This window comes from Scleropages formosus, chromosome 8, assembly GCF_900964775.1.
Source record: "Scleropages formosus chromosome 8, fSclFor1.1, whole genome shotgun sequence".
Lineage (NCBI taxonomy): Eukaryota > Metazoa > Chordata > Actinopteri > Osteoglossiformes > Osteoglossidae > Scleropages > Scleropages formosus.
The window spans coordinates 323,041-350,793 of NC_041813.1; the positions used below are offsets into that span (position 1 = coordinate 323,041).

The 27,753-nt window shown below is 38.1% G+C and overlaps 1 protein-coding gene across 3 annotated transcripts; it reads right to left on the bottom strand.

Annotated features, from left to right (window-relative positions):
• Positions 1-767: 767 nt before the first annotated feature.
• On the bottom strand, positions 768-26,813 carry fam204a (family with sequence similarity 204 member A). Of its 3 annotated transcripts, XM_018738177.2 has the most exons (7): positions 26,235-26,806; positions 24,348-24,435; positions 24,161-24,209; positions 23,723-23,825; positions 20,321-20,410; positions 8,314-8,423; positions 7,832-7,961 (listed from the first exon to the last, which is right to left on the bottom strand). In XM_018738177.2, the coding sequence occupies exons 1-7, from the start codon at positions 26,496-26,498 to the stop codon at positions 7,910-7,912; spliced, it is 756 nt and encodes a 251-aa protein (XP_018593693.2). In that variant the 5' UTR covers positions 26,499-26,806; the 3' UTR covers positions 7,832-7,909. The 3 variants fall into 3 exon arrangements, with proteins under 3 accessions (XP_029110060.1, XP_018593693.2, XP_029110061.1); XM_029254227.1 differs by lacking the exons at positions 7,832-7,961; positions 8,314-8,423 and adding an exon at positions 768-916 and having other exon boundaries at positions 26,235-26,813; XM_029254228.1 differs by lacking the exons at positions 7,832-7,961; positions 8,314-8,423 and adding an exon at positions 12,158-12,288 and having other exon boundaries at positions 26,235-26,812.
• Between the last annotated feature and the right edge of the window lie 940 nt (positions 26,814-27,753).

Sequence of the window (27,753 nt, forward strand, 5' to 3'; positions counted from 1 at the left end):
CAGGTTAGGCTACAACTAAATCTCATGATATGAAGATAATCGGATTTGTTCTTGTTAACAACTTGAGCTGTAGATATCAGAATGGATTAGCATTAACCACCGTGCATTTCCAACATCTGTGGTTCCCTGTAGCAAGTACAGTATAGGGTAAAGCTTATGTAAGACAGATAATACCTGAACAAGAGATTGAAAATGGTCGACCAGAATAAGAAAAACCAGCAGCGGGTCTTAAGAAAACTCAAAGCTTACCAGTGATGGTGAGAATACCATGTCTACCGAAGTCAAAACGGTATCGTCCTAAAAAGTTGGGCTATTCAACTTTTGGAAAAGAAAACAAAAACAGGCCAAAGCTGTATTCAAAATTCATTCAACATTCATTCATTGTACTGAGACTTTTCTCCAACTTGCATAGCTGGGTAGTTTGTACTGGAGCAATTTAGGATAAGGAACTTGCTCAAGGCTCAAGCAGCCTTCACATCCAAAGACTGCAGCTCCAACTGCTATGCCATCAGGCACCCCTTGCATTAAAATATATGGCTGAGGTCAAGTGAAGTGAAGTGATCTGTCATCTTGTTGAGATGAAGAATCTTTTCTATCTGAAAGGGTTTCGCTGGAACATTGACATGATACTGATATGACATTATTTGAGTTACAACTCACATAAACACTAAACAATGGCATGAAAATCAAATCTGACATAAGTTTACTGCATTTATTCAACATAATAATCAAACACTTCTTTTATTATGTTCATAGGCCACCAAGGGAATTTCTATTGAAGGGCGCATGAATTAGAAAGAAGAAATAGAAGTGATTCTCTTGGGAAATTAGGCAGCAGCAAGCAAACATGTCAAATTCTACCGAGAGTTCTCAAGATGTTTCAAGTGGACCCAAGTGAATGCACATCAGATGGAACCTGAAACAACACAAAACAAAACAAAATAAGCCTGGGACGTAAACAAAACGCCGAAGCAATTAGCTGCGCTATTATAGGCACCTGTTACACTGATCACCGTGCTCTCAACTTGCTGTTTCTCTCACACAAACATGTTGCTTTCATGTTGCCCGTGTTGCTCCTAAACACACGGAGCATCGTGCTGCAAAGTGTTACCACTATGCTTTCAATTAGAAAGCGATACAGCACTCATAACCACATCTTTGTGTCATTTATCGCTGAAGTTGTGCCTTAAATTCAGAAATTTCCCTTCAGCTTACCAACTATGTAACGGTCACATCAATTTTATAAAGTTACTGTATACGATTCAAGTGAAATTTTGCACTTTGAAAACAACTTTAAACATTTTTTTTTTAGTATTGTGATAAAATCCTTTTGTTGGTTGAATTTCTGCAGCTCTTGACAAATTTCTTCCTGATGAGGAGCTACACTCTATGTGACACTTTGCATAAACTTTGGTGTCAACTTCCAGATTCAACATTTCAGTTTGTTTGGTATAGCACCACTCTGTTGTCAGTATCGATATACAAATATTCAACAGACGCTTTTCTCCTAAATGACACAGAATCAAAAAAGTTAGCGACAATTATCACCCATTTACCCAACCAGGAAATTCTTACTGGAACAAATCATGCTAAATATCTTGCTCAGGGATACAAAGCCAGTACCTCCCTCCTGCATGGCACAGCTTAAAGCAGCCAAACCGCCATGCCACCTGCTAATTCGAAGTCAGCTCTGGGGCACCCTTCCAGGAGGGCATCATTGGTAGGCCACTTTTGAATGGCCAAGGGTGCATTCTAAGTAAATGCTCAAACTTCCTTAATTCACTCATCTCAGTCCAGAAGAGCTCCCACTGTACTCCAAGGGCCCCTCTGCTCTCTGAACTCCTCGCACCATCAGGGAGCGCAAGGTCTCACACACCAAAGAACAACCTACCTTATCCTGGCTGAAACCATCAGTGCGGGTTTATAGGTGAAGAGCATCATCTTAACTTTGTTCCAGTCTAGTGTAAAGTACACTAAAGATCACATTTCCGTGAGGCTCCCAGGGTCACATCATCTGCAAACAGGCAAATGATAAAATCCTGGTATCTCTCAAATGAATATCTTCAGAACTTTGACTATGCCTTAATATCCTGTCCATGAAAATGACAAACAAAAGAGGAGGCAGGACACTCAAAACAGCTACATTGAACAAAGTCAGTTTAAAGCCCAAAACACAGATTCAGCTGTTACATTGTAGATACAAGGAACAGATGTGGTGTAAAAGGAGTCCTCGGAGCCCATACTTCTGTGACCCCCACCTCCCACAGAAAAAGCTGGGTACGCAAATCTAGGCCTTCTACAGGTCACCAAAACTCACGTAGAGTGGGAGCGCAAATCCTCAGGACTCCTCCAGTATCCGTGGGAGGGTAAAACGCTCACCCTCTGTTCCAGCGCCAGAACAGAATGCGCTTTGTTCAACATGAATCTCAGCCTTGACACTCGGCATAGCCTCCCTTCCTGAACTCTCACACAGGCTTTCCCAGGGAAAGTTGACAAGTAGTTCGGTTCGAGTCAAGCTCGGTGTGCGTGGAGTTTGCAGGTTCTTCCCGGGTCCGTGTGGGTCTCCTGTGGGTGCTGCTGCACTTTTCTCCCAGAGTCCAAAGACCTGCGTTCCAACTTGACCGGTGGACCTACACTGCCTACTGTGTGAATGTGTGGTGACCCTGAAATGGAGTTGTGGCCCAGCCACGTGTACACGATTTAGCCTTGAACACTGTACTTACTGAAAGCAATAACAATAAAGGGTTACTAGTATTAATAGTCTTTGCTTCAGTTAGTTGTTTAAGGATATTTCTTATTTTCTACCACTAATTCATGACCTGTTCCTCTTATTATTATTAGTTATTAATAATTATAATAATAATTATTATTTGTGTCATTTTCACATTCTTTGGTGTCTTGCCTGTGACTAGCTGCAGAGCCACAGTTAGGGTTAGGGTGTGCAAGCAGACAGAGCTTGAGGAGCACCTCTGGGACAGCATGTTCCATCCATGTCAAAGACCCCCAGCGGCTCCTTTCCTCTGAGTACAAAGCTGAGTGCATAGTGAGACACAAGAGGAGGAGGGCACAATGCAGAGAACACGAGAAGAAGGTTAAGCTACCATGAGGGGAAAGAGGAGGAAGAAGGATTTCATCCTGAAAGAATGCACTGTGTGTAAATGCTGTGCCTTTATCACGCAATAAAACGGGGAAATACAAGAGAGATTAAATTGTACAAACACACAACATTTACCCGTTCCATTAACTGACAATTGAATGAAGTATTAAATAATCAAGCGCGAGGGGATGGCATGGTGGCGCGGTGGCGCAGTGGCGCAGTGGGTCTGGAGTTTGAAGCCTGCTTAGGGTGCCCTGCTACGGACCGGTGTGCCGTCCTGGGTGTGTCCTCTCCCCCCCCAGCCTTGCGCCCCGCGTTGCCGGGTTGGGCTCCGGCTCCCCGCGACCCCGCATGGGACAAGCGGTTTCTGAAAATGTGTATGTGTAAATAATTGATCTCAGGATCATTATGAACAGACATGTTGCTTGATAACAAAAACATTTGTAGAAGACCTCAGACAGTGTTATAGATATTAACTAGAGTGTCAGGTGACAGTATAGTGCTAGATCTAGCTTGACAGGAAAACAAAAAAAGGTTTCCAGCATATTGCACCGTGAGGAATGCAAGCGCACAAATATAAAACTATTAAGGATATTCACTTTTGCTACACCTAACAATTTTAATAAGACTGAAAGTTTCATCATTGTAGCATGAAACAGGAGGTAGTTAAGGACTGTATGCAAAAGTACCAGACAAAATATACATCTTCAAAAGGCATAACATGCTAACCACTGCTGAAAGAAATACATTTTTGTCTGCAAATGGCAAAGAAAGTTCAGGCTCTATATCATGAGGACTAGCTTTAGGTTTTGGTGGAGGAGAGTGATAAACACCCTTGACTTCAGCATCCATCAAGGACATTAAGTCAAGGAATGATAATTTAACATTGTTTTATATTTCATAATCATTTGGAGTATTCCAAATACACACACACATTTTCAGAACCGCTCGTCCCATACAGGGTCGTGGAGAACCAGAGCCAACCCGGTAACACAGGGCGTAAGGCCGGAGGGGAAGGGGACACACCCAGGACGGAACGCCAGTCCGTCGCAAGGCACCCTAAGCGGGACTCGAACCCCAGACCCACCGGAGAGCAAGACTGGGGTTCAACCCACTGTGCCACCGCACCCCCACTATTCCAACTATTAAAAAAAAAAAAAAACATTGGTCAAATAAACATCATTAAACTAGTCTGAAAACATAATAAAATACATCTCATTTTACATCTCAACTTTATACAACATGAATTGCCAGTCATTATATTTTGTAAAACTACATGGATGACAGGAGTCATCACTGTAGATTCACTGACTTTTCATTTCTTGGTAGTTGCAAAAATACTCAACTAAACAGGTCAAATAAACTAAATACCATTTAATAAAATAATTAAAATAATACTTGTGGCATGATTGCTTGCATGGTAATTCCTAAATTAATCTCTCAATGGAAGCATCCTTATGTTAATAGCTGGACTTAGGTTTTGAAACACGATCTTAAAATGATGATTATCATCTTGATATCAAGTTATTCCTAGAGACTGAAAAGCCTGGGGCTAGAGGCAGTCTTGAGGAGAAGATATTTTGTGGCCAGAAATACTCAGGAGTGCAGCTCTTTACTTTATCTGCCAGATCTCAAGGGTACTAAAGCACTGTCCTCCAGGTTATTGCTTTTATTTACATTTTATTTTTTGTCTTTGTTAATACAATGCTGCATTGATCCTGATTACCAAAAACATGTTCCCCTCTTCACATTTCAGCACAAAAACAACCACTTTAAACCATTTAATAGGATTGCATGCTTTTTAAAAGTCTTTTTCTTTGCAGTTATGTACAATGGGCACTTTATGCCTGAAGTGGTTCAGCATGTACATTGCAATTTTTCTTTCTTTTGGAACAAAACAACACAGGTTAAAGAGCAAGCCTGGCCTGCAGTCAACACAGAACATGTCTGCAGTAACAAAGGTATTTTTAGGTTTTAAAGGCACTATGTTCAGTGCTTTAGGCAGCCTGCGGTGTTCAAAGAGATTTGTACATTATGATATCGTAGAAGGGGGCCAGTAAAAGGGTGTAACACTATCAACGTATTGCTATTACTTTTTGATGCTCTACATTTCCAAATAGAATTATGTGAATGAAGGAAGCGACAGCGAAAAAACTGATCTCTTGATCTCTTGGCAGGGTTACCCATTTACAGTTACCCTGCTGAGCAAACTTCTTAATGGTAACAAGTCATCCTCATACTTTCCTGTTTCAGAACTCCAAAAGAAATGGGAGTGAAAACATGACAAGATGACCGTGTATGAAATCAAACGTATTCACAATTTATATTTCATTTTGGTGATATGCAGTAGGAAATTCTGCTTGATAGCTATTTCAAGCATCTTTCGGAGATTTTTTTCTAGCAAATTGCTACAGTAGCTTTTGTGCTTGAGTAGCTGGTAGTGTAGGGGTTAGCCCTGTTGCCTTTGGTGCTAAAAGTTACAGGTTCAATTCCCACCTTTGGCTGTAGTGCCCTTGAGTAAGGCACTTACTCTAGCATTGCACCAGTAAAAATTACCCTGCTGTATGAATGAGTAAATAGTTGTAAATACCTCAACATTATAAGTCATGTTGGAGAACAGCTACATAGAGAATGTTCTACAGGCATCAAAATCCTTTTTCATATTTTGCTGTGGCTGAAAAATAACAGAATTGAAAAAGGTGGAAGGTTCCCTGTAGTTAAAACCATTGGAAAGTAAAACCAACATTAACAGAACACAGGTTGTCCATTCATATATCCATGTATCACATGCATGCTTTCCTCTGCAAAACATGGCAAGTTAGGCAACACTTTTTATATTTAAAGTCAGACAAAACGAATTAAAAAAAAAAAAAAAAATCAGGCTATTTATTTTTCGATATTTCAATTACTAGTGCAGTGTTGGATTCTTCGTTGCTTACTTTACTTACATTCTGTTTTGCCCAGCAAGGCTAACAGCTGGAGTAAATATGAGTTCAAAGCAAAAATTGACAGGCCTTCCATGATGCTGGGTATGCTGGTTTTAGATCCAACTGACATCCTTATTCCTCCTTGATGTGGATTTTGAAGGAATTAAATCGTACACCTTGAATCAAACTGAAACCCAATGTTCGTTTTGATTGTATTACAATTTTCAGTAAAATTGTTTGTTAATTAACCTAATGGTTGAACATGTACATTCATTTCAAATTTTTGTTTCATAAAGTGAGTAAATGTTGACCAGCTGTTCAGTTTTATAAGGGAGAAATTTTAATTCTCAGTTCCACTTCCCATCTCCAAATCGTTTCCTCCTTTGTTTTTGAGGAAACCAGTCCTCGCTTGTATAGTATCTTATATCATTAATCTAGATTTTACTACAGAAAACTTTTTTATAGAATTTCATAGAACATGAAACTCCTGATCACATTTTCTGGAAGGTGTGCTCAATTATCAAAATCATGAAGTGGGCAGTGAACTGGTTTGTGGAAAACTGTCAACCCAGCAAGACTTCCCTTTAAAATGGACATTTTTTTTGGGTGAAATGCCATTCCCCACATCACTGAAAGTTTAATAAAAAAAAGACTGAAACAGATTAGATCAAACAGATCAGTGCTGAATGCCAAATTGTCAAGAATCTTCTTTTTACATATAAATTCACTGCTTAGATGACATCTTTAAAACAGTTTATTTTTGGTTTATTGACTTTTTCTAATGATAATGCATTGAAAACTCAGGAGGGGAATAGCTTTTATGACTGAAAGATCTGATTCTAGGGCTTCACTTGGTAAAGAAATGCTGCACACTCAATTCACATTTACTTAGAGATAAAACGTAGTTTCACTTGATCTCAAAACAACGCAACACAGATGCTACTGATTAGTTACAGAAAAAAAACATGATGCAAAAAAGCCATTTGACCCAAAAAGATAAAACATTTAAGAAACATTATCAATCTATAAACACAGTAATAAGTTTTAGCTTATACATACTCTCAAGAAATTGCACATTATTTCATGCTGTAAAATTATCATTAACAGCTAAATGAGCTTATCAGCTGGGATAGTGCTGTTCCATAAGCAGAGAGACTATTGCCCACCATTCGTATTTTAAATATACCCCTGTATCTTCACAAACTATACAGTTAGGCACTGTGATGCAGCAGGTAATGCTACATTTACATTACTTCCTTTATCAGACACGTTGCCTCCAAAGCGACTTCCAATAAACACTATGTAGTTATCAGCCCACACCTGATGACTTATACTACAAAACACACTACTTACAAGCTGTAATTCATCCATACATCAGTGAAATACACAGGAAAAGACACTTAATGGATGGTTAAATGCAAAGTACTAAAAAAATGCAGAAAAAGACAATGCACTATAAAAAATAAGATTCAAGATGTCATTTTATTTATACGCTGTCAAACATACTTCAAACCCTAAATCGTAAAAAGAGCTCTAAGTTATAAGTTTAATTAAAAAAGCACTATCACAGGACTAGTTTAGATTGTAACCTAAACCTGGTGTATAGCACAAAAAGTACAGTGACTTATTTCCTTATGAAAAAAGTTAGAACTAGGTTTGAAAAACGTGCTATTTTTCACCTCCTCACTAATCCTGCTCTTCCTTACAACACTTTAAAACAATATGACTTACCAGAATTGTATTTTGTACAGTCCCTTTGAAAGTTAACCATACAAATGCAAAAAAGACAAAGAAATATTCCTCCGGCTTCTCGTTAAACACATCTTTAATGTTTAAATGTCTCAATAACATTCACAGAAGCATTTTCAGAACTTCTAGGCTGGTGTTACATGTAGCCCATGTTGCTCTTAGTTTCCCATCTCTTTTTTGCTTCAAATCTGAAACAGAATAAAGGGTGAAACTGCCATTTAGAATTATTTTGTTGTCAGCCATATATTCAGAAAAAGATATATCAGTTACGTATTGAAATACACTTAAGACACGTCGTCTCCTGCTTTGAGCCTCAAAGATGGTTTATTCAAAAATAGCGGGCCTAACTGTTAGCTGTACGTCACCCTAGAAGCATCAACATGCGTTTAAGACCACACGCACCTTTTTTGAAAGCAGATATGTCAACTAGTATTAAAATTCATTAACAACAATTAGACTTTAAAACAACTGGCAACAACTAGAATTGCTGCCATATACATCTTTTATAAACGCAATCCAATTTAATGAAAAACAACAAACCCCCAAGCAATTTGCTTCTTCTTTTTCAGGGTCACTCTTGAGGTCTCTACTTCCTGTTTGGTTTTCGCAAAGTCACGACAGTCTACGGCGTTTGCGATTTTCACAGCCAGCTATTGAAAAGATAAGGCCATTAGCAAATGTTAATTGGTCAGTCTGGCAAACATCATGACTGTCAAAGCATGGCTTCCACGAGTGCCTCTGCAAAAACAGTAAAACTGTCATTTTCTTTCAACGTAGTACCATTATGGACATTATCATTTTGAAGAAAAGCATTACAAATATAAAACACAATAGCCTTAAAATAATGTCCTTTTTGACACTGGTGCTTCGTGTTAAGAAAAAAAAGGGGAGCAGGGCCAGTACCAGGGTCAAGAAGGTGCAGTAACCAGAAGGCTGCTGACTGAAGCCCTTCCAGGACCTGTCATTGTGCTGTGAAGAAAGGTACTTAACCTGAGCTGTACCACTGAATTATCTGTACAACCTTATAAATCAGTCAAACGACAGGCAACACATAACAGCATCAATTAAAACACAAAAAGCAGACAAAAAATTATGAGTTGGTAGCCTCAGCAAAACAACAGCTTGATTTGACTGTGAAGACTGACGCCAGGCACCCTGGAGAAAAGAGAGTTCTGTTAACGTCGTTTTATAATTTTACAACCAATGAAGTTAACACAAAGAGCACACCCCTCGTTCCCAGAACGCCCAATCAATACCGAAACAGCAGAAATAAAGAAAATCCTAACTGGCACCTCTGCAATTTATTATTTTACAAGAAGCTTAATCATTTACAAACAAATTACAAAACGTTTTTAATAATTAACTAAACAAAATTCTGAATGAATTAAAATGTATTGGGGGTGTTTCAAATGTATCATAATTTCTGCACTTGAAAAAACCCAGGGAAAAAAAAATGTTTCAATTATAATTAACTGGGATAAACTTTATTAGAAAGACTGAAACTAAAATATCTTATAATGCATGCTGGGATTAAGCAGGTCAGGCCGCGCAGTCAGGAAAAATTAAACTCTAAAGGCTTTTTATCACCATATTTCAGGAACCAAGGGTGTAAAATGTTCTAATTTGGGATACATTAAAAGCCATAAAGGTCTTTCAGAAAGATTAATGGTACTTTGCTTGGATTTAAGATAAGGGCTTTAGCAGGCTGCAAGTGCCAGGCTCTGGCTGGGCCCTCGAGGCATTCATCTATACAGTCACTTGGAAGATTTGTAAAAGCGTCTGCATAACCTGAAGCTAACTTACTGTGACAGTTTTTTTATACCTCATATTTTTCATAGGTTTTAAACCTGTAAATCATATTTTCTACTCTGATATTGGGAAAAGGCAAAGTTATAATGGCCGATCATGCTTGTGTTAAGTGTAGATTTACTGAGAGATATTTTTGTGGGGGCTTACTGAGCACCATTTAGTCTGGTAAGTGCGAAAAGCTTTCGTTTGGCAACATTTGTGCAGAGCGGGCAAATCTGATTCTTTAAATTGCAGATAATCTCCAGGCAGGTTGATTTTCGAACAAAAAAACGAAAACATTAGGTAAAAGACATCTTTCTGAGGGATGATCAATTTGGAGGATGTTGAATTCTTTTCACAATTTTTTTGTTCAACACAGGGATTACTCACATTAACCTGCTTTATGTTTTGGGAACATTTCCCATGCAGCGATCTTGAACATTATACCCTAAAACATTTTTCCCAGATCAAAATAAGACAATTTCCAGTCCCTCAAATACTGAGCAGAACGGTGACTATATTTGAAGCATTAAAGGTCTTTAATTTTATCAGTTTAGTCTACAGTCCGTGATTGTCTTTACTGAAGCTCAACATTAATGTCAACTAAGTTACCTAGGAGACGGAACAGATCAAAGAGACAAAAAAAAGGAAAAAAAATACCCTCAAATGTCTGATTAATCAAGCCTGCAAACAGCTTATTTCTTTTAGCCTGCATGCAAGTATGAAAATGAGATTCCAAGCAGTACATTGTGCAGATTTGTTCATTCTTATCAGAACAAAGCCAGCGGCAGCTTATTTCATGGATCACTGGCACTGTCATCGCCGCTGCACAGAGCAGGTGACGGCTCTTCTTTTTATGGCTGCAACAAAATTAGTAAAAAGTCGGGACAAATTAGCCTCTCATATTTTCAGTAATATGACATTATTTTTCATTTACTTTTTGATCCACTTTTCAGGATTTTCACCCTCCCCTCTCATGCATACTTCTTAGTGCCAAATGCATTCACATCATACACTGGCTGAGATGAAAATGAAGGAAAAAGAAAGAAAGAAAGAAAAAAAATATATATACACACACACACTCCACTTGAAAAAAAGCCTTACGTGTTCTTTGTTCTAGCAAAATACACAAGCCTGCCCTATGCTTATAGGAGGACCTAGACTAAACATTTTCTACCTATTTTTAATGATCTTTTTAAAACTTGCCCTCACTCTCACAGGCTTGTTAAAACTGAAGGTTAAGTTAGTAAGATTAATGCTAGAACCTTTTAATGGTCTAAAATTAGTTGTGTAAATCCCCACTATAAACAGTAAATATACTGGTTTTGCCCACTACAGGTGACGTTTGTATCAACATATTTTTTGTCACCTGCATTTGTAATTGTAATTGATAGTTTTTCAGCAGGAGAAAAGAGCAATGTAAAAATCAGGAACAGTAAAGCAATTACTTGTAAGCCTGCAGCTTGCATTATTAACGTTTCAGCAATATATAAATACTGATCCTTGTGTTTAGCAATGTTTAAAACTTAAGATCACATTAATATGGGGCTAATCTCCATTTACATTTTTTAACTTTGTCTCCGAGATGCCTGTCTATCACATTTCTCACATAATTACTCATTAAGGCAATTAAGAATCATTAATGAATCAAAACAGCATTTTTTTTTTAATTTCAGAAAAGCAAAATTACCTGGAGGAAAATGGAAAAGCAAAATGAATGTTACGACAAAAGGCAATGTTCCTTTTGTCATTTCAGGATTTCAACACCATTTTACATATCGTAGGTATTAAATGGACAAAAACATAACTAAAATACCATAAGTGCATTAACACTTGCTCAATTTAGTCTCAGGAAGATCTTCTTGAAGTACAAATTAAAATATTTAAAATATAACATTTGTGGAATTATAAGAAAAAATTATTTTTTAAAGAAGGCCTACACCATGCCCTCACGTTTTTATGCTTTGCAGTTGGACAAGAGTTATATACAATTATTTTTATGTGGTGAGGTTTTGTGAAGAATTTATGTAGCTATGCAATTGACCAAATAAACAAATTTTTACCATTTATTACTAAATGTTAATATTAAAATATTAAACAAATATGATATACACAATCTTAAGTTTTAAAATTTCCTTGCATCATTCTTGCTGTTGCCATTTTATGATGCCACCATTTATCTTTTAAATTCATAACGGCTACAGAATTTTGGGTAGCTTATTAGCTGTAGAAACGTGTTTATAAAAGTAAATGTTTGTCCCAACATCTACATAAAATTAATATAAATAAATCCTTGTTCTGCAGGTTTTGAAGCTTTATTGTTTGGTTAACAAACTGATACACCTGAGGCACCAAATTATCCCAAAAAGTGAGGTAAACCCTAAAATGGGCCAAATGAGACTACCCTGTCTGATAAAAGCTTGCAAATGCATTTTCTCCCAAAACCAGATATATTATAAATCCCCATTGTACTAAGCTTCTGAATACAATACACTATCAAGGAACACATTTATTTACAGTGCTAAAAAAAAAAAAAATATTAAAATTGAAAGGGGCATTTCAAAAATGTATACTGCCCCCAACAGAGAAACACAGAAAGTAAAGCTTAAGGAAGATTATGTGGTCAGCATATGGGCACTTCTAAAAGCTGGTCTTGACACCCATTGTGTGGGGTAGTGTTTGTTCATGCTGATCTCTTCAGATTAACAGGGCCCTTCCTGGCAGTTTCTGAAACAAGGGGTTAAATATTTTTCAGATAGCCATCTGAAACTGAATACACATTTAAAATAGTTTAAATGTACCTGTGTTAAAAATAACACTTTAAATTTAGCTCTAGAAGTAGGTTATTATAATAATGTAGAGCTATTTTGAATAAAACACTTATTTGTGAAAAGACAAACACAGTATTTCTGTGAACCAATTAAAAAAAAAAAAAAAAAAAGCATTTTACATTATTAGCAAAATATTATTGTTCATAAAGCGTATTTAGGTAAGATTTTGTGATAATTCATTAATTCCTGATGAATTAAGTTTGTGGTTGTATGAACTAAAAGTAAGGAAATAAGAGAGTGTGTCATCAGTACTAGGACTGGAAAAGCTTGTGCTATGAACTGACTGCACAACTGTCTGTATCTGAGATGTTTTGATTCATCCAGAAGCAAGGTCAAGGCATACCAAGAATCACCTTGTCTGGGGTGGGGGGGAGAGAAAAAAAAAAAAAAAAAAGAAGATTTTAAGTGGTTAAGTGGCTATCAACTTTGTGAAGTTCAGTCAGTGTTTGCAAAACAATTTTTTTTTTTTCTGTTTTGCTGAATGACGTAGCACTTACTAATTTCATGAGTACATTACAAAAAAAAAAAAAAAAAATACACACAGCTTTTTGTATGAGATTACATCTATTTTGTATATTTTCATTTAGTTCTCCATTTCATCCTAACAGTAACAGGTGGCCTGATGTTCTTGCATTATTTTTACCTTTCATTTCCCCTCCATCATTTCTGGGATTGACCATATTTAAGATCCTGCGATGGACTGGTGTCCTATCCAGGATGTCCAAGCTCCCCCCAGCCTTGCGCCCAGTGCTTTTGGGATAGGCATCGAAACCTGCTTAGTTCACCATGATCCCGCTTAGGACAAGCGGATATTCAAATTGGATGGATGAACCAAATTTAAGAAAATATTTTACAATATTTACACTTCTGTCACACTGACTATATGTCAGTTTAACAATGTATTTAAGATCAATACATCTGTAATATTTGGAATGAACAGAAAGAAAAGCTATACACCTCAAAGTATGGTTTACTTTTCTTTTTATGATTTATGTAATCTGATTCGAGATATACAAGACATTATCTTCAGCAGGGGGAAAGAGAAAGTTTGCCTGCTTTGTGCTCTTTCCTTTATCTCAGTTGTTCTGAGTAGGGTAGGCTTATTAGGAAGCTTTGAACTCACACTTACAATAATGTGCCATCAACAGTTTTATAAGCTAATTAGAAAACAGTTTAATTAATGACTGACTGGTAATAAAATGGCAATCATGAAAAAAGAAACCAAGGCTGCTAAGCTTCTACTACCACTAATTAAGGACTAATTACAAACAAATTATATATGTGTTTTGCTGTGGGCTTTAATTAAAAAAATGCTTTAATTAAAAGAGAAAACCTTCTAATTAATTAAACAGCACAAAAAATCTACATTGAACCATATGCTTCTATCAAGTAATTAATGAAATACAATAATCCAAATTAGATTACGCAGCATTTGATAAAGCTTAGTATCAACTGATTTCAAAATGAATGAGCAAAATTTTGTCAGCCATTAGAAGATACAAAAAAAAGTTTGTTGTGAGAAATTCTCCCTTTGTTCATTTTTTCCTTTGTCTGTGGCTTGAAGCGAATTGAAAATATACTTCTCTGTTAAAATGAGCCTTTCGTTTAAAAACCGATGAATTTCTTGTGAAAAAGAATATTATAAGCTGTTCAGGAACTACGATCCTTGTTTTAGGCAGTCTCTTACACTTCCCTATTTAAGTATCAAAAAATAGCAATTTATAGCCCACATATAATAAATGAAAAAAAATTTCTTTTTAATGAAAGACTGACAAATTTTGACATATGTAAAATGACAATTAAAATGCATATCCATCTTGTATGAGCCTGTATATTTAACAGTATAGTTTGGTGCAAACAGGGTTGCTAAAACTTGAAAAGTAGTCACGCATTTTGCTGATGCTTTTCTCCAGCAACTTACAACACCAAGCTATTCCCTCCACCATTATACAGTAGGGTAACTTTTACTGCAGCAATTCAGGCTAAGAACCTTGCTTAAGGGTACTACAGCCTGAGGTGAGACTTGAACCTACAACCTTTGGGTACAAAGGCAGCAGCTCTAAGCACTACGCTACCAACTGCCCCAGTCTATTACAGAGTGTAATTACTGTAATGGGAAGTATGAAGCCTACACTTACATTTGAGTGCTTTATTTCCTGGATTTCAGCTCCAAAATTTGCAGGATCCAACACCAGGGGCATTAAAACACAACTGGAAACTTGAGCAAGACACTGAAGTTGCTTTATCAAGATGTCCAGCTGAAGTAGTAGTAATGTTAACTGTGGGTGTAATCTCAAATGACAGTGTGAAAATAAACTACATTTTACATTGTTTCTTTTCACTTTTAAGATTACTGCTTTTATTTGATTTTTGTCAGTGAAAAAGAACCAAAATCATATCTGTTGGCTATTATTTCTCAATCTGCCTTATACAACTAGACACAAAAGAACATATATGCAGCTGCAATTTATTTGCAACGGTATATTCCTTATCGCTAATATGCTGAGAGAAACTGCAACATACAATTCAAAGTGAATTTAAAAAAAATCCTATTAAAAAATAGTGTATGAAAACAATACATATACTGAGCAAGGGGCATCAAAGCTCTGTATAGCTTGAAACACCCTTAACTTCTCATCCACCAGAACTACCAAAGGTCCTGTCTGTACAGCAAGATACATCAACTAAGAAACACATTTGCATATAAAGACTACCAATAAAACTGAATGAAAATTGTGGGTGCACAAAAATGACAATATCATAATCAGGGACTATTACTGTTAATTGGTTACAAACATACTTCCCAATCGGTAGACAGTGATCATGTTTCAAAGAGATGTTGCCAACCCTACCCAGAAAACAAAACCTCACTGCTAAGAAAACAGTACCATCCAGTTGTTTTAATTTGCATGCATTTTTACTATTAAGTGAACAAAACAATTAAGACGGTCCACTTCAAAAAAACCTGTGTACTTGTGTACAACGTACAAAAAGGGGAATAAACATTTACACAAGATATAACACAAGGTATTTGGGAACAAAAAGTGGCTCCCAAATAAAAAAAAAAAAAAATTAAAAAGGCAAAGTAAGTCCTCATTCCAGACTCCAGAGGAAACAATATTTAGAGCAAGTATATGCCATGCTTCCCTTTGTCCAAGGCATGGTTCTCTGTTACTGTTCCCCTAGAGATACTTATGACCTTGAAACCCATGAAGCGCAGGGACCTTCCCTTGATTTCAGTTCTGCAGCACAACAAACCCATCCTGTGCCTACATGCCAAGCTAACAGATGGCAGTAGGGCACACCTCAAACACAACGATGCACAATTGCCTCTCGAGGGAAGAAATGACTTCAGCCTTCCAAACAACCTTCTTATTCCAGGTGTTAGTAAGCTGCAGAGGGTTGGGATGACTGGTAGTGTAGTGGGTAGAGCCGCTGCCTTTGGACCACAGGGTCCCATCTCCAGCTGTAATACTCTTAAGCAAGGTAGTCACCTGAAATTACCCAGCTGTATAAATGGGTAAATAAGTCAGGGGGGCATCAGATAAATTTGAATCTCTCTCTCCTGTGCTGCTGAAAAGATTATTGAACTCAGTTTTATGTCTTGAGTTTGTAAACACCAGCCTGCATGAAACTATATTGAAAAAAATACATCAAAGCAAGTACTGGTAAAATCTGTACAAGTTAAATAGTCTTTTAAGCAATTTTCCTGTAAGTGTGAAGTTTTCAAGGAACAACAGTTATTGCAATCTACTAACCCACAAAGTTTTGGTGAATGACTGATTAGCAACAACAAAATACTACAGTGAAAATAGATGTCTATATTAAAAACTGGATAGAGGAATAGAAAGCACCGAAGTTTAACTTCATATTTCTGATATATTCATTGTCTGTTGCTTGTCTCAGCACCTTAACATTCACCTCATGAAATCAGATTGTGGCACAGGACTGGCGCAGAACTTAAGTTTTCACCACAAAAAAAAAAAAAAACACCTTCACTCACTAGTTATTTAGGGTGCTTGAAAGCCCTTCTCATCCACCGCATACATGTTCATTAAAACACTTTATCCTCTTTCAGTGTCACTGAATCCCACACCCACATTCATCCCTACACTCTACACAAGTGTTGCATTACTTTAACAGTCCAGTTATTCAATTATTTAAAGCATTTGAGACATAATTTGTAATCAATTAATTCATACAACCCGTGAAAGTCTCAAACAACTATAACTAATATTTTTACTGAGCTTGAGGTATATATTAAAAAATAAAATGGTTCAAACACAATGTGAACAAACTCCTATTCAACACCACATGTTGATCAATTCATAAACATGCAATATCTGTCATCTTGATATTGATCACTTGCACGCACTGATGCCAGACAGGAGCTGTAAACACTGGAAGTCAGTTGAACTAAAGCTGTACACACACTCCTTTTCTGTTTGGGTACTTTTATTGACATCTATCAGTTAGTTGCGTAATAAAACAGGCCCAATTTGCACCACTGCAAACATATTTCAGGAAAGTGAAGAAAATGTGATTAAAAGTAAATAAACTGGAAAATGTGCGTAGCTTCAAACTTGATGTGTAATCTGAAATGCAATAACACAATTTTAAAAATTCAACTAATCTTGGTTCCGTATTTTTGTATTTTGCCCATAACAAAGCCACGTAGTTACAATGAATAACTGCACTGATGTGCAAAAGGATAAATCTGAAAATTACAGCACTATGCAACTACAACGAAAATAAATGTAAAAATCTCCTAGAGGGCTTTTTAATTTCAAGGCACACACAATTTCAGACTAAAACTAATGGTCTATAGTAAACCACTTAAAACCTTGCACTGCCAACAAATATTTAGTGGTTTTTGTCACTTTACCTCAGTGTAACTGGGTGCTGAAACATACTGAATTTTTCTTGAGAAGAATTCTTGGCTAAAATTATTATTATTATTATTATTTTTTTAAATATGGCAGGTTGATCATAATGAACCTCTAAGAACAAGATCAAGATATGCTGTTACTGGGTGAAAGTGGTTTCTCATGTATTTGGTTTAAACAGGATCAGCAATTGAGAAAATGTTTCCCTGGGGAGAAAAAGTAAAGTTAGTTAGTTAGTGCCGGGTGAAATGTAGAATCAATGAAATACTTCTAAAACAAGGCAACATGCATTACTTTAGTTTCAGCATGCGTTACACTGACATACTGAACATTTGTAAAAATGAATTTAGGATTCTACTTCAGCATAAAGTATACAAGAAAAACACTTAAAATGACTTCAGACCAACTATTTTAAAGCTTTTGTAGATTATCTTAACAGGTACTGATATTATTTCAGTTATGCAAAATGTGCAAGGAATATGATTTTATTATACATGGTTATGGCAGTATGGGGGGGGGGGGGGGGGTGAAATCAGGAGGCCTCCTGCAGACCTTATATCTTTGTATTATAAAATGTTGCCTAAGGTTCTGTTTTAGCTGCAGACAGTACCAGAGCTCTAGGTTAAACTAGTTAATTTCAAAGAATTTAAAAAAAAAAACCTCAAAATTTCCATTAGTAATGTCTGCATGAGGATTACTCCTCTTTGAATCATGCAAAGTTAGAATGCACTGGTGTGCTGTGTTATACATCAGTCACATACAGCAACTGAATATACACATTCTATCAGTCATCGGTGATAACAGCAGATTGTAAACCATAAGATTAAGTTGTTGTCCATCAGCCAAATAATAAAAATGATAAAATTACTTTAACTGAAGTATCTGCACAATAAATTTGTTTTATTTTAATGTACCACTGAAAAACTTGATTTTGTGGATATGCTTATATATTTTTGAATATACAACAGTGAGAATGTAAGAATTCTGCAAGTTCTACATAGAAAATACACACACTTCTCTTCACAAAAAGATACCCATCTTGTTACAAATCTAAGGCCTTGAATTTCAGGGTTTAGTAACACTTTTCTAAATTTAAGGGAAAAAAATCCAAACATCATCTATTAATTTAACTGGGAAAAAGCCAAGCAGACCAAATTTAATATGATCTAGGAATGTTTCTCCAGAACAGAGAATTTCTCAGTGAGTAACATATCCTGACTGATTTTATAGAAATATTGATCATTTCAATCAGCGGTAAACAATTTGAACACTCGGCTAATGGCGCACAGAGCAAATGTACATAAATTAACACAAATGGGAATGCTTCATGTGGCCCCAACACTTGACTGGAGCTCATGGGGCTACTGGGAACTCTTGAGTATACTTAACAGAATGATTTGGTGCTAAGACAATTCTAAGAGAAGTATACAATGGCAAAAGTAAATATAATCTGATAAATACAGATCTTGGGACTCTTTCAGGGTCAATGGAATGAAAAGTTTCCAGGCATTTTATCCAAAACACAAAGATCGTAAGCAAACCATAAAAGAGCACAAAAACACTGCTTTTCAGAGCCAATCTGTCATCAGACTTCAAGAAGAAAGCCAATTTGCCAACAGACCTCAAGAAATTAACAATTTTGAGAGATTCTGTGTGATTCTAACGCAGAAATGGAAAAGAAAATCACACAAAACTGTCAGTTTTCTTCTGTTTCTCTTAGAGAGGCTCATAGTGGTTGCAGGTTGAGTAGACAGGCCCCAAGTGCCCCAGCGATAATCACCAGCTCTTCCTGGGGATCACCAGGTGTAGAGTTCCCAGATCAGCTGAGAGATTTAATCTTTTCAAGGCTTCCCGGGTTTGCAGGAAGTGCCCAGCGTAACTCCAGCAGGAGCCAACCAGAGGGCATTAGTACAAAAGACTGGAAGCGCTTTAAATGACTCGCCTCAATTCGGAAGATCAGCGACTATTCCGAGGCTCTCGCAGATCGCCAGCCTCCTCACCTTGTCACTGAGAGTGAGCCTGACAATCCTGCTGAGAAGCCTAATTTCAGCAGCTTGTCTCTCCAACGCTGTTCTTTGGTCATTACCCATTTTATTTATATACTTGCATTTATTCATTTAGCTAACACTTTTCTCCAAAGCGACTTACAATGTTAAAGTTACAGTTATCACAAGCTTACCCATTATTTACCCATTTATAGAGCTGAGTAATTTTACTAGTACCTGGCTCAAGGGTACTACAGCCAGAGGTGGGGATCAAACCTGCAACTTTTAAATCCAAAGGCAGCAGCTCTATTTAATGTATCTTGTACATTAGACTTCTGTCCTACAGAAGACAGTTCAGCAGAGGTATATCCTTGTAAGTGAAGGGTGCACAAAGTAATAAAGGACAGGACATCTATGACAAATTTCCTGAATGCATCTTATGCTCCACTACTACATTTTTAGAGTATAAATTAGAATTAAAAGATATTCAGAAAGTGATTCATTGCTCAGTTGGATATGGAGTAGACAAAATCAAAAGTAAAACTGTTCAAGAAACACTAACCTAGATTGGTATATCAACTGAAATAGTACAACAGCACAAAGACAATAAACAAGGAGCAGCAGAGTGATTCAGCCTCTTGTACTGTCAAAATAGTATTTCTATTTGCCTTTCTTACCATCACATATACAGTATGTGAAGGTTATATTTCTTGTTAAATTACCTTCAGACTGTTCATTCCTTATTGCATTCAAAGGCATCTGTTGCTTGTGCTGAGGATATATGCACTTCAAAGGTGTGCAGTGATACCTTTAAACATTTTAACAGTTCCCTTGAAAGCAATATAACCTTCATTAAAACAGAATCACACACTGCTGAACTTCAAAAATAAGGAAGGGGGTTTCCATTAAAGCGTTGAAAAAGGCTGCAGGACTTCTCCCCTTACTCAAATATTTCGTGTTTTTTGTACCTGAGTCTCGAAGAAAAAAAGGCACAGATCCATTAGGCAGATTAGTCATACAAGTCGTACCCTCAGATTGCTCATCTTGTTTGACTTACCTCTCTAGTGGCAAGACTGTTACTCAGTTCCTCTGCTTTCTCATAGTCCCCTTCAGCAATGGCACTATCAATACTCCTTTCTAGGCCTGTCTTTATAAAAGGGGGGAAAGTTATTAAAAAGCAATTACTCAAAGACCAAGTAAGAAATAAAATCCTGAGGCTATAAATATGCACTCACATGCACACATGCATAATAATATATATTTAATTTTCATACAATACAGGAATTCCTCTAACAGTACACACATACAGAAATTTTTTACTTCATTCCGAAGATCTTATTTTAATAAGAATTCGAGTACCGTTAACGTCTGTCTAAACTACCTTTTAAATCTATTTTGGTAACACACAATTTATCTAGCATATGATTACTTAACATTATTTCAGAAATAACATAATAAAAGATGTTCATGGCTGTAACAACAAATTATTTGCAAATAGTCAGATATCTACAAAAAGCACCTTTTCTTCATAATTTCTTGATTTTCTGTCCTACAAAAATGTTTTATATACATGAAGTTATCACCTGAAAACTGAATAAACAACAAATTCCTCATGTGCAACACCAACAATGCATGCAACTGATATTATTCACAAAACACATTCCAACAAAAAAAAAGAAAAAAATTTAAAGATTTTTAATTAATATTTCTCTACAAAGAAAGGTAAACTTTAGTCTACAAATACTTAAGCAAGCAAAAACTAACGGAAAGTTTTAATTTAATAATATAGCAAGATAAAATTAACTAAGAATAGCTTTTAACTAGTAGAAAAAATATTTTAATTGAAGTTCAGACTTTTTTCCATTTAAAACAAAATTAAATATTATCACTTTTTGTATGAATTTAAAAAAATGCCGACCAAACACTATTTCTAAAATATATTACTGATGACTCATATCCACGGTTTTATATCTGGAACTACTTTCAAATTATTTACCAAGATTTTCAAAGGCACTCTTCTGAAGAAAAAGTGCATTCCATATGAGCAAGTTTAAATGATTACCATTTATTATATATTTATTCAATATAATGAACAAAATTAATCATACATACTTGCATTATGCATATTATTAATTTGTCTTAATAAAACTAAATATTCTGTATGTAAGTACTTCAGTTCTCTTACCAGCTTATTTAATTGGGTAAAAACCTCAGTTTCTATTTATTAGATTACTTGGCTCAGCTACCTAAAATAAATTCTTTACTAAAATAAATTAATTGTTTTGTTTTACAGCACCATTACAAAGACCACAATAATAAAGATAAACCAAATGTTTATGGCTTAAGTATCTTAAAATTGCTTATTTCTGGTCTCCAGAAGCACAACCCTTTTGGAGAAAACTAAAAATATAAGCCACGGGCAACACTGATGGGGGACCCCTTCAAAGAAAAGAAAAGAAAAAAAACTAATTAGGAAGAACGTAGAAAAAAAATTGCCTCTGAGAATGAAACTCAATTTTTATTAGAATGCTGGGTGCAAGTGCCCAAAGTCACTTTGAAAAGGCTGGGTCCAGGGAGTACATAGATGAGGTATTATGTATCCCTTACGCGTAGCCTAAAAACTGCTGCATCTCAGTTTCATGTGTTCAGTTTAACATGTTTGTACCACCCTGACCTGCAGCTGAAGTATGAAACCTATCAAATTCTCATTTCCGATTCCTGCCATCTATAACGCTCATTTGCCAAATCTACTTCGATTAATCTAACATAGACTCGAATGCCAATATACATACAAAACATCCTAAAAAGTATGAACTAGTGGAATTGCAGAGGATTTCCCCTTTAAGCACGGGTAAGGCACAATGGACAGTTCCATTTGGGGGGGGAGAAATACATAAAAGTACGTACAGCTCTTACAGCAACTGATTAAAACAGTTTCATGTCCTTATGCTTCAGTCACACAAAAGTCATACATATGGAATAATTAAAATAACATTTTAGAGTGACAACATGTATGTATACAGTGGTGCTTCAGAATTTTCTCTCATGTATGCATACATATAAAAAAGGATCAGATTTACACACAAGCCCTCTACCTAAATAAAGAGAATGAAGTTAAACAAATGAGACAAAAACATTATATCTACTCATTTACTTACTGAAGAAAATGATCCTATGTTACATATCTGTGTGTGGCAAAAGTATGTAAACCTCTAGGATTATCAGTTCATTTGAATGGGAAAATCAGTCAGGTGTTTCAGTCAATGGGATGACAATTATATGTGAGTGGGAGAGGCCTTGCTTTATTTAAAGAACAGAAATCTGGGGCTTCACTATCAAACTTCACTGTTATGTTTGGCCAAAGGCAAACCCTGCATTCCAGAATAAGAACCTTACCCCATGTGTGAAACATGGTGGTGGCAGTATCATGGGTTGGGCCTGCTTTGTTGCTGCTGAGCCAGGGTGGCATGCCATTAGTAACTGAACTATGAATTCTGAATTGTACCAGCAAATTTTACAGGAGAATGTCAGGGTATCCATCTGTGAACTGAAACTCAAGAGAAAGTGGGTCATGCAGCAAGACAATAACCCTGAAAGCACTAGTTGTTCTACCAAAGAATGGTTAAACGAGAAGAAAGTTAATGTTTTGGAATGGCTGACTCAAAGTCCTGACCTTAATCCTATACAAATGTTGTCGAAGAACCTGATGCGGGCAGTTCATGCAAGAAAGCCCACCAACATCCCTAAGTTGGAGCTGTTCTCTAAGGAGGAATGGGCTGAAATTCTTCCAGGGCTCATCAAGTTACTGGAAATGTTCAGTTGCAGTTATTGCTACACAAGGGGGTCACACCTGTTATTGAACGGAAAGGTTCACACACTTTTGCCACACACAGAGAGAGAAAACAACCCCAGTCCCTGCTCCTTGATAGACTTAAACAGGTTGTCCTTCAGGATACGGTTATACTTTGTACCGTCACACTATCCCTCGCGTTCTAAAACATCAGCAAAATATACTGCCACCACATCCATGCATTAACATAGGGAATGTGTTTGCAGGATGACGTTCTATGTTAGATTTATGCAACTCGTATCACTTGCATGGAAACATCAGCGAAACGTACAATGTTTCTGGAATGGTGGCGCCCATCTTGATGTTTCCTTAAAAAACAATTTTGGGGATTCTCCTGATGTAGTTCAGCAGCAGCAGATGCCCCAATAGGCTATTTAAAGTCCTGTAAGCCCTCAGAGTGGACACAACTAGCAGAATTTGCTGCAAAGTACCAATCATTTCTACATGCTAAATAAATACAATATTTATGCACAAAACCTACATTAAATCTAAAAAGTCGTACACAAACCTGGATGGAGACATGCTAAGAATACTGTCTGACTTGGTGATACAAATATAATAGAAACAAAGTACTCAGTGCAGAAACTAAACAGTGAAAATTCATATTACCTTCTGATTGGGTCTGCTGCAGGGTGGTGGATGAAATCGGTCATTTACACCAAAATATTGCTTAAGCTCATTCCAGTGCTCTTCACGCTCAGTTTTAAGATTTCTGAAAAAGATGAAAAATGTTTCAAGACTCCACTTAAAATGTTTAATGTTAATTGTTAATGTTTTATAATGGACTAAACAGAAGGATAACAGACGCGCATGTGATACGTCAGTATTTAACTAACACACTTTAATATTAACAGATGTAGGTTGCCGCTGTTAAAGCAGTATAATTTGAAGACACAAGAGGACTGTAGAGTGTCCAATCAATTATTTGTGGTTTTATTTATAGCATTAATACATTAATTCATATCACGTTAGCATGATGTTAAGGGCTACCATCCTGTGTTTTCAGACAACTGACAGACCTATCTGTCCATCTACTTAATACATTACCCTTTTTCATCTGATTCCAAGGTACTGTCAATTTTCTTATTTGTTTTAGCTACATGAAAACAAAAGAAATCATGGTGTGTCAGTCAATGGGATTCATGCTAACATAATAAACAAGATCAACTGTCAACAATAACGCAAATGCAAAAAAATTCTTGATTACATTATAAACCCTATAGCAAATACATACCTTTCTTGTGTCGTTTTCTTCTTTGCTGTCTCACTTTGGATAGCTGCATCTTGATCTCCTTGTTTTTATCCCGAAGTTCTGCAAATTTCTTTATATAAAAAAAAAAAAAAAGTATTTTCAAAATATTACATCAATCATTGTTTAAATGAGGGAGGCTGCTATTGTAAAGTTTAGAACTTGCTTCAGCTCATTTTCTGTTTAAATTTTCAGCCATCTTCCTGGTTGTGATACTTCAGCAACATCTGTGGCTCAGCAGCAATCAAACCACCTCATAATAAATGGGGAAATGTAGACGGAAAAAGGTTTCCTGCACCATCGTTCATTCCTTTACTGCTGGCTGCGAGACCATCAGCACATGGCACAGTGGACAATAAACGTGACTCAAGCGTCCCAGTGCCACAGAACAAAACACGTGCTCAGTACTACTTTTCGGGCCTAAAAGGAAATTACTTTGAAAAAATACAAGAAAAATTTTAAAAAAAGATGAATGACAGTTTCTTGCTGTACCAGCGGGGAAGCGCATCTGTCCTCACACTTGTAGCGGCCAGGAATTATGCCTCAGGACAGATCCATTTAGAAACAGAAAAGGAAGAGTGGAGACCTCAAAATGACAGATACCCTCTTTGTCTCAGGGACGGACGGATAGAAGCACCGCAGAACGGACTCGGAGCCATCGCTCACGTGGTTTCCAAGACAAAGGGAGGAACGGAAGTGGCTTGGCGGTGCCGTGCCCCGTCTTCCACGTACGGGTGGTGTAAACATGGGAGGAAACATAAACTCCACATACCCCGAAGCGGAGTTGAGCCCCTTGCCCATCGAGCAGCTCGGAGACCGTAAGGCACCGGTTTAACTCGGTCTGCCACCGTGTCCCCTTCGCCCCACGCCGCGGGCAGCAAAGTGACCGTCTGGGACTACTTAAGACCGAGTTTGGATCGACTTTGAGACAACCAAGGAAAGCACTAAAGAGTACGTGCGACTGCTGGTTCTCTGATGGGAAAGCGGCCCTCCGCTCAGCTTGCGAAGCTACGAGAGAGACGCAACGGTCCACCGAGGACCATTTGCATCCGATCCAATCGCTGCCGGAGGCCGGTTGCTCCGGTCAAACTAGGCCGCAGGAAAAGCGTTCCGCTTCGTGAGGACGCCTCTTCTCGCCTAAAGGACCGTAGAATCGCTCGCCGGCTGTGCGATAAGAGTGGCCGGCGCCAGACACGTGATGATGGTAAAGCCAACTTTCGCAGCTCTTTAATACACAACATTATTAAAAACAGAGTGCACGCCGCAGACAGTACAACGTGATTATACACAGTGAGTGCATACCAGTACAACTGACTCCTGATGATGAGAGAAGTGAGAAAGTCAAAGTGCAGGAGAAGACACACACAGCAGGGCACCACTTACCATTTACAGCAGCAGGCTGCCATCTCAGCGCAAGAACAAACAGGTCAATATGTAATGCAAGTTAAATGTAAAAGAGAATAAAATATATTGGAACGCACAGCTGAGCCTGAGGTGCGAGGAAACGAGACTCGGGCACCGATGCATGCGATGGATGGCGGCTTAACAGAGTTTCATTCACTGACTTCTTGTTCTTCTAGTATCGTCGTCGTGTCATGTACGTTTCAATCAATGTCACGTGACGTGACGAAAAACCACACTAAAGAAAGTACTCAAGGTCAAGCTGCTTCACGGATATATAAGTAATCATCTAGCTACCGTCCTCCTGCTCTTCTTGTGAGAAATGAGTTGAGAGGAACGTTCGGGAACTGAAGTCCACGAAGATAGATGGATGGATGGATGGATGGATGGGGAAGAACTCCAGGCTGCCTGAAGTGATAGTAGCACTGACTGAAATTAATTCTGCTTCCATGATTCGGGGGAAATACACACCTGCAACATGCGCGGTGAAACTCCAGGGAAGTTTCCAGCTGAGTCACCGGACAGAGGCAGAGCGGAATTATCATGCGTTTTCTCTTCTTCTTGTTCGACTTTTCTGACTCTGCTGCTGCTGCTACTACTACTACTACTAGTACTGCAGCACTCGCCGCCACCATCATCTCCTCCTTTTTTCCCTTCCTCATCATGCTCTACAGCGTCTCTAACATCTCTATCGGAGTCACCGCACAGACCTCTCGGAAGAAGTCCGCTGTACATCTCCGAATGCGAACAAAAATAACTTTGTGGGTAGATGTTACACACGACTACGTAGCGAAACCGCTAGGGGTGAACGTTAAGTTCTCTCAGACGCCATATTTAAAGCGCCATTTCGCTGCCCGAACAACGAATGATCTGATTGGAGGATTTTTGTGGGCGTGTTCCTCTCCTCGGACGCTGTGCGCTTTTTGCGCAAGAGAAGGTGCAAGTTTTGCGCTGCGTGAACTCGGCCGGAAATTGCGTCATAGATTGACGCAGAGCGCGAACTTAGGTGCTGGAGTAGCTGGCAGCGGCCCTTGCCACTGAACGTGTTAAAGCGCATTATTATTATTATTATTCTTATTATTATTATTATTATTCTTATATTATGTCATATCGACCCGCGTTACCTGTCTAAGCGCAAAGATGTTTATTGCAAACAGTTGCATTCTGCGTAGAATGTGATTTAAGTGCTCAAACACTAGGGCCACTTCCTCCGTGAAAAGAGAACGCTTGTGGGCGCTAAGCAGCCTGGGAAGGCTGGCTTGAGGCGCAGGTCCCTGAGGAAACGGGCTCCTCGGACCGGGAGCATTGTTCCCCTGTGTGCCGCTGCTCAATAGAACGTTTGAGGTGAACGCTACCTGCGCCATTTGAACCCAGAGTGCCGTGCGCCACGTTGGTGTCGGGAGTGGGATGGGATGGTACGGGATGGGACGGGACAGGACGGGACAATGACCGAGAGGCTGGATTCGGGAGTTGTGGAACACCGAAGATGGAGAAGAGGAAAGCGGCGCGAAAAAAGAGAGAAGCCAGCGGGACTATGGAACGGCGCCTGGCGGAAGAAGAGCCTGCCACGGCGGAGGGAGGAGCTGCTGCAGAGCACGGCCGTGTCCGGGGGGACCCCGGGAAAGCGCACGCCGTGGCGGTGAACTAGAGCTCAGAGGTGCCGCTGGAGAGGGGCGAGCAGGTCCGCGGAGGGCGAAGCTTCTCCGAGGAAGTCGGACGACGTGCCGGATCGGACGGGGAACGGCGCACCTCGACGACGGACGGGCGCCGCAGGCAGGGCTACGTAGCCGAGGTGAGCGATTCTTCGAACGCGAACTCGTCACCGGCGAAGATGTCGTCCTGCGATTTGTGGAGAAAGCGGTACCTGCAGTGGAAAGTTCTAGAAAAAAAAATTGTGGAGAAAGCGGCCAGTCTGCAGCCCCGACGAGCTTTCCTAAAAACGGTTGACGCAGCGGAACGGGTTGTTAACGCCTAAGTAGGAGGACTTTGC

Excerpts from the sequence above, each read along its gene's own strand:
- fam204a (XM_018738177.2), bottom strand. The coding sequence starts at position 26,498 with ATGTACAGCGGACTTCTTCCGAGAGGTCTGTGCGGTGACTCCGATAGA. Across the intron at positions 23,826-24,160 it reads TTGGAATCAGATGAAAAAGG|AAATCTTAAAACTGAGCGTG; the intron begins GTAATGTATTAA and ends CATCTTTTTCAG. Across the intron at positions 7,962-8,313 it reads AAGAAGCAAATTGCTTGGGG|ATTTGAAGCAAAAAAGAGAT; the intron begins GTTTGTTGTTTT and ends ATTCTGTTTCAG.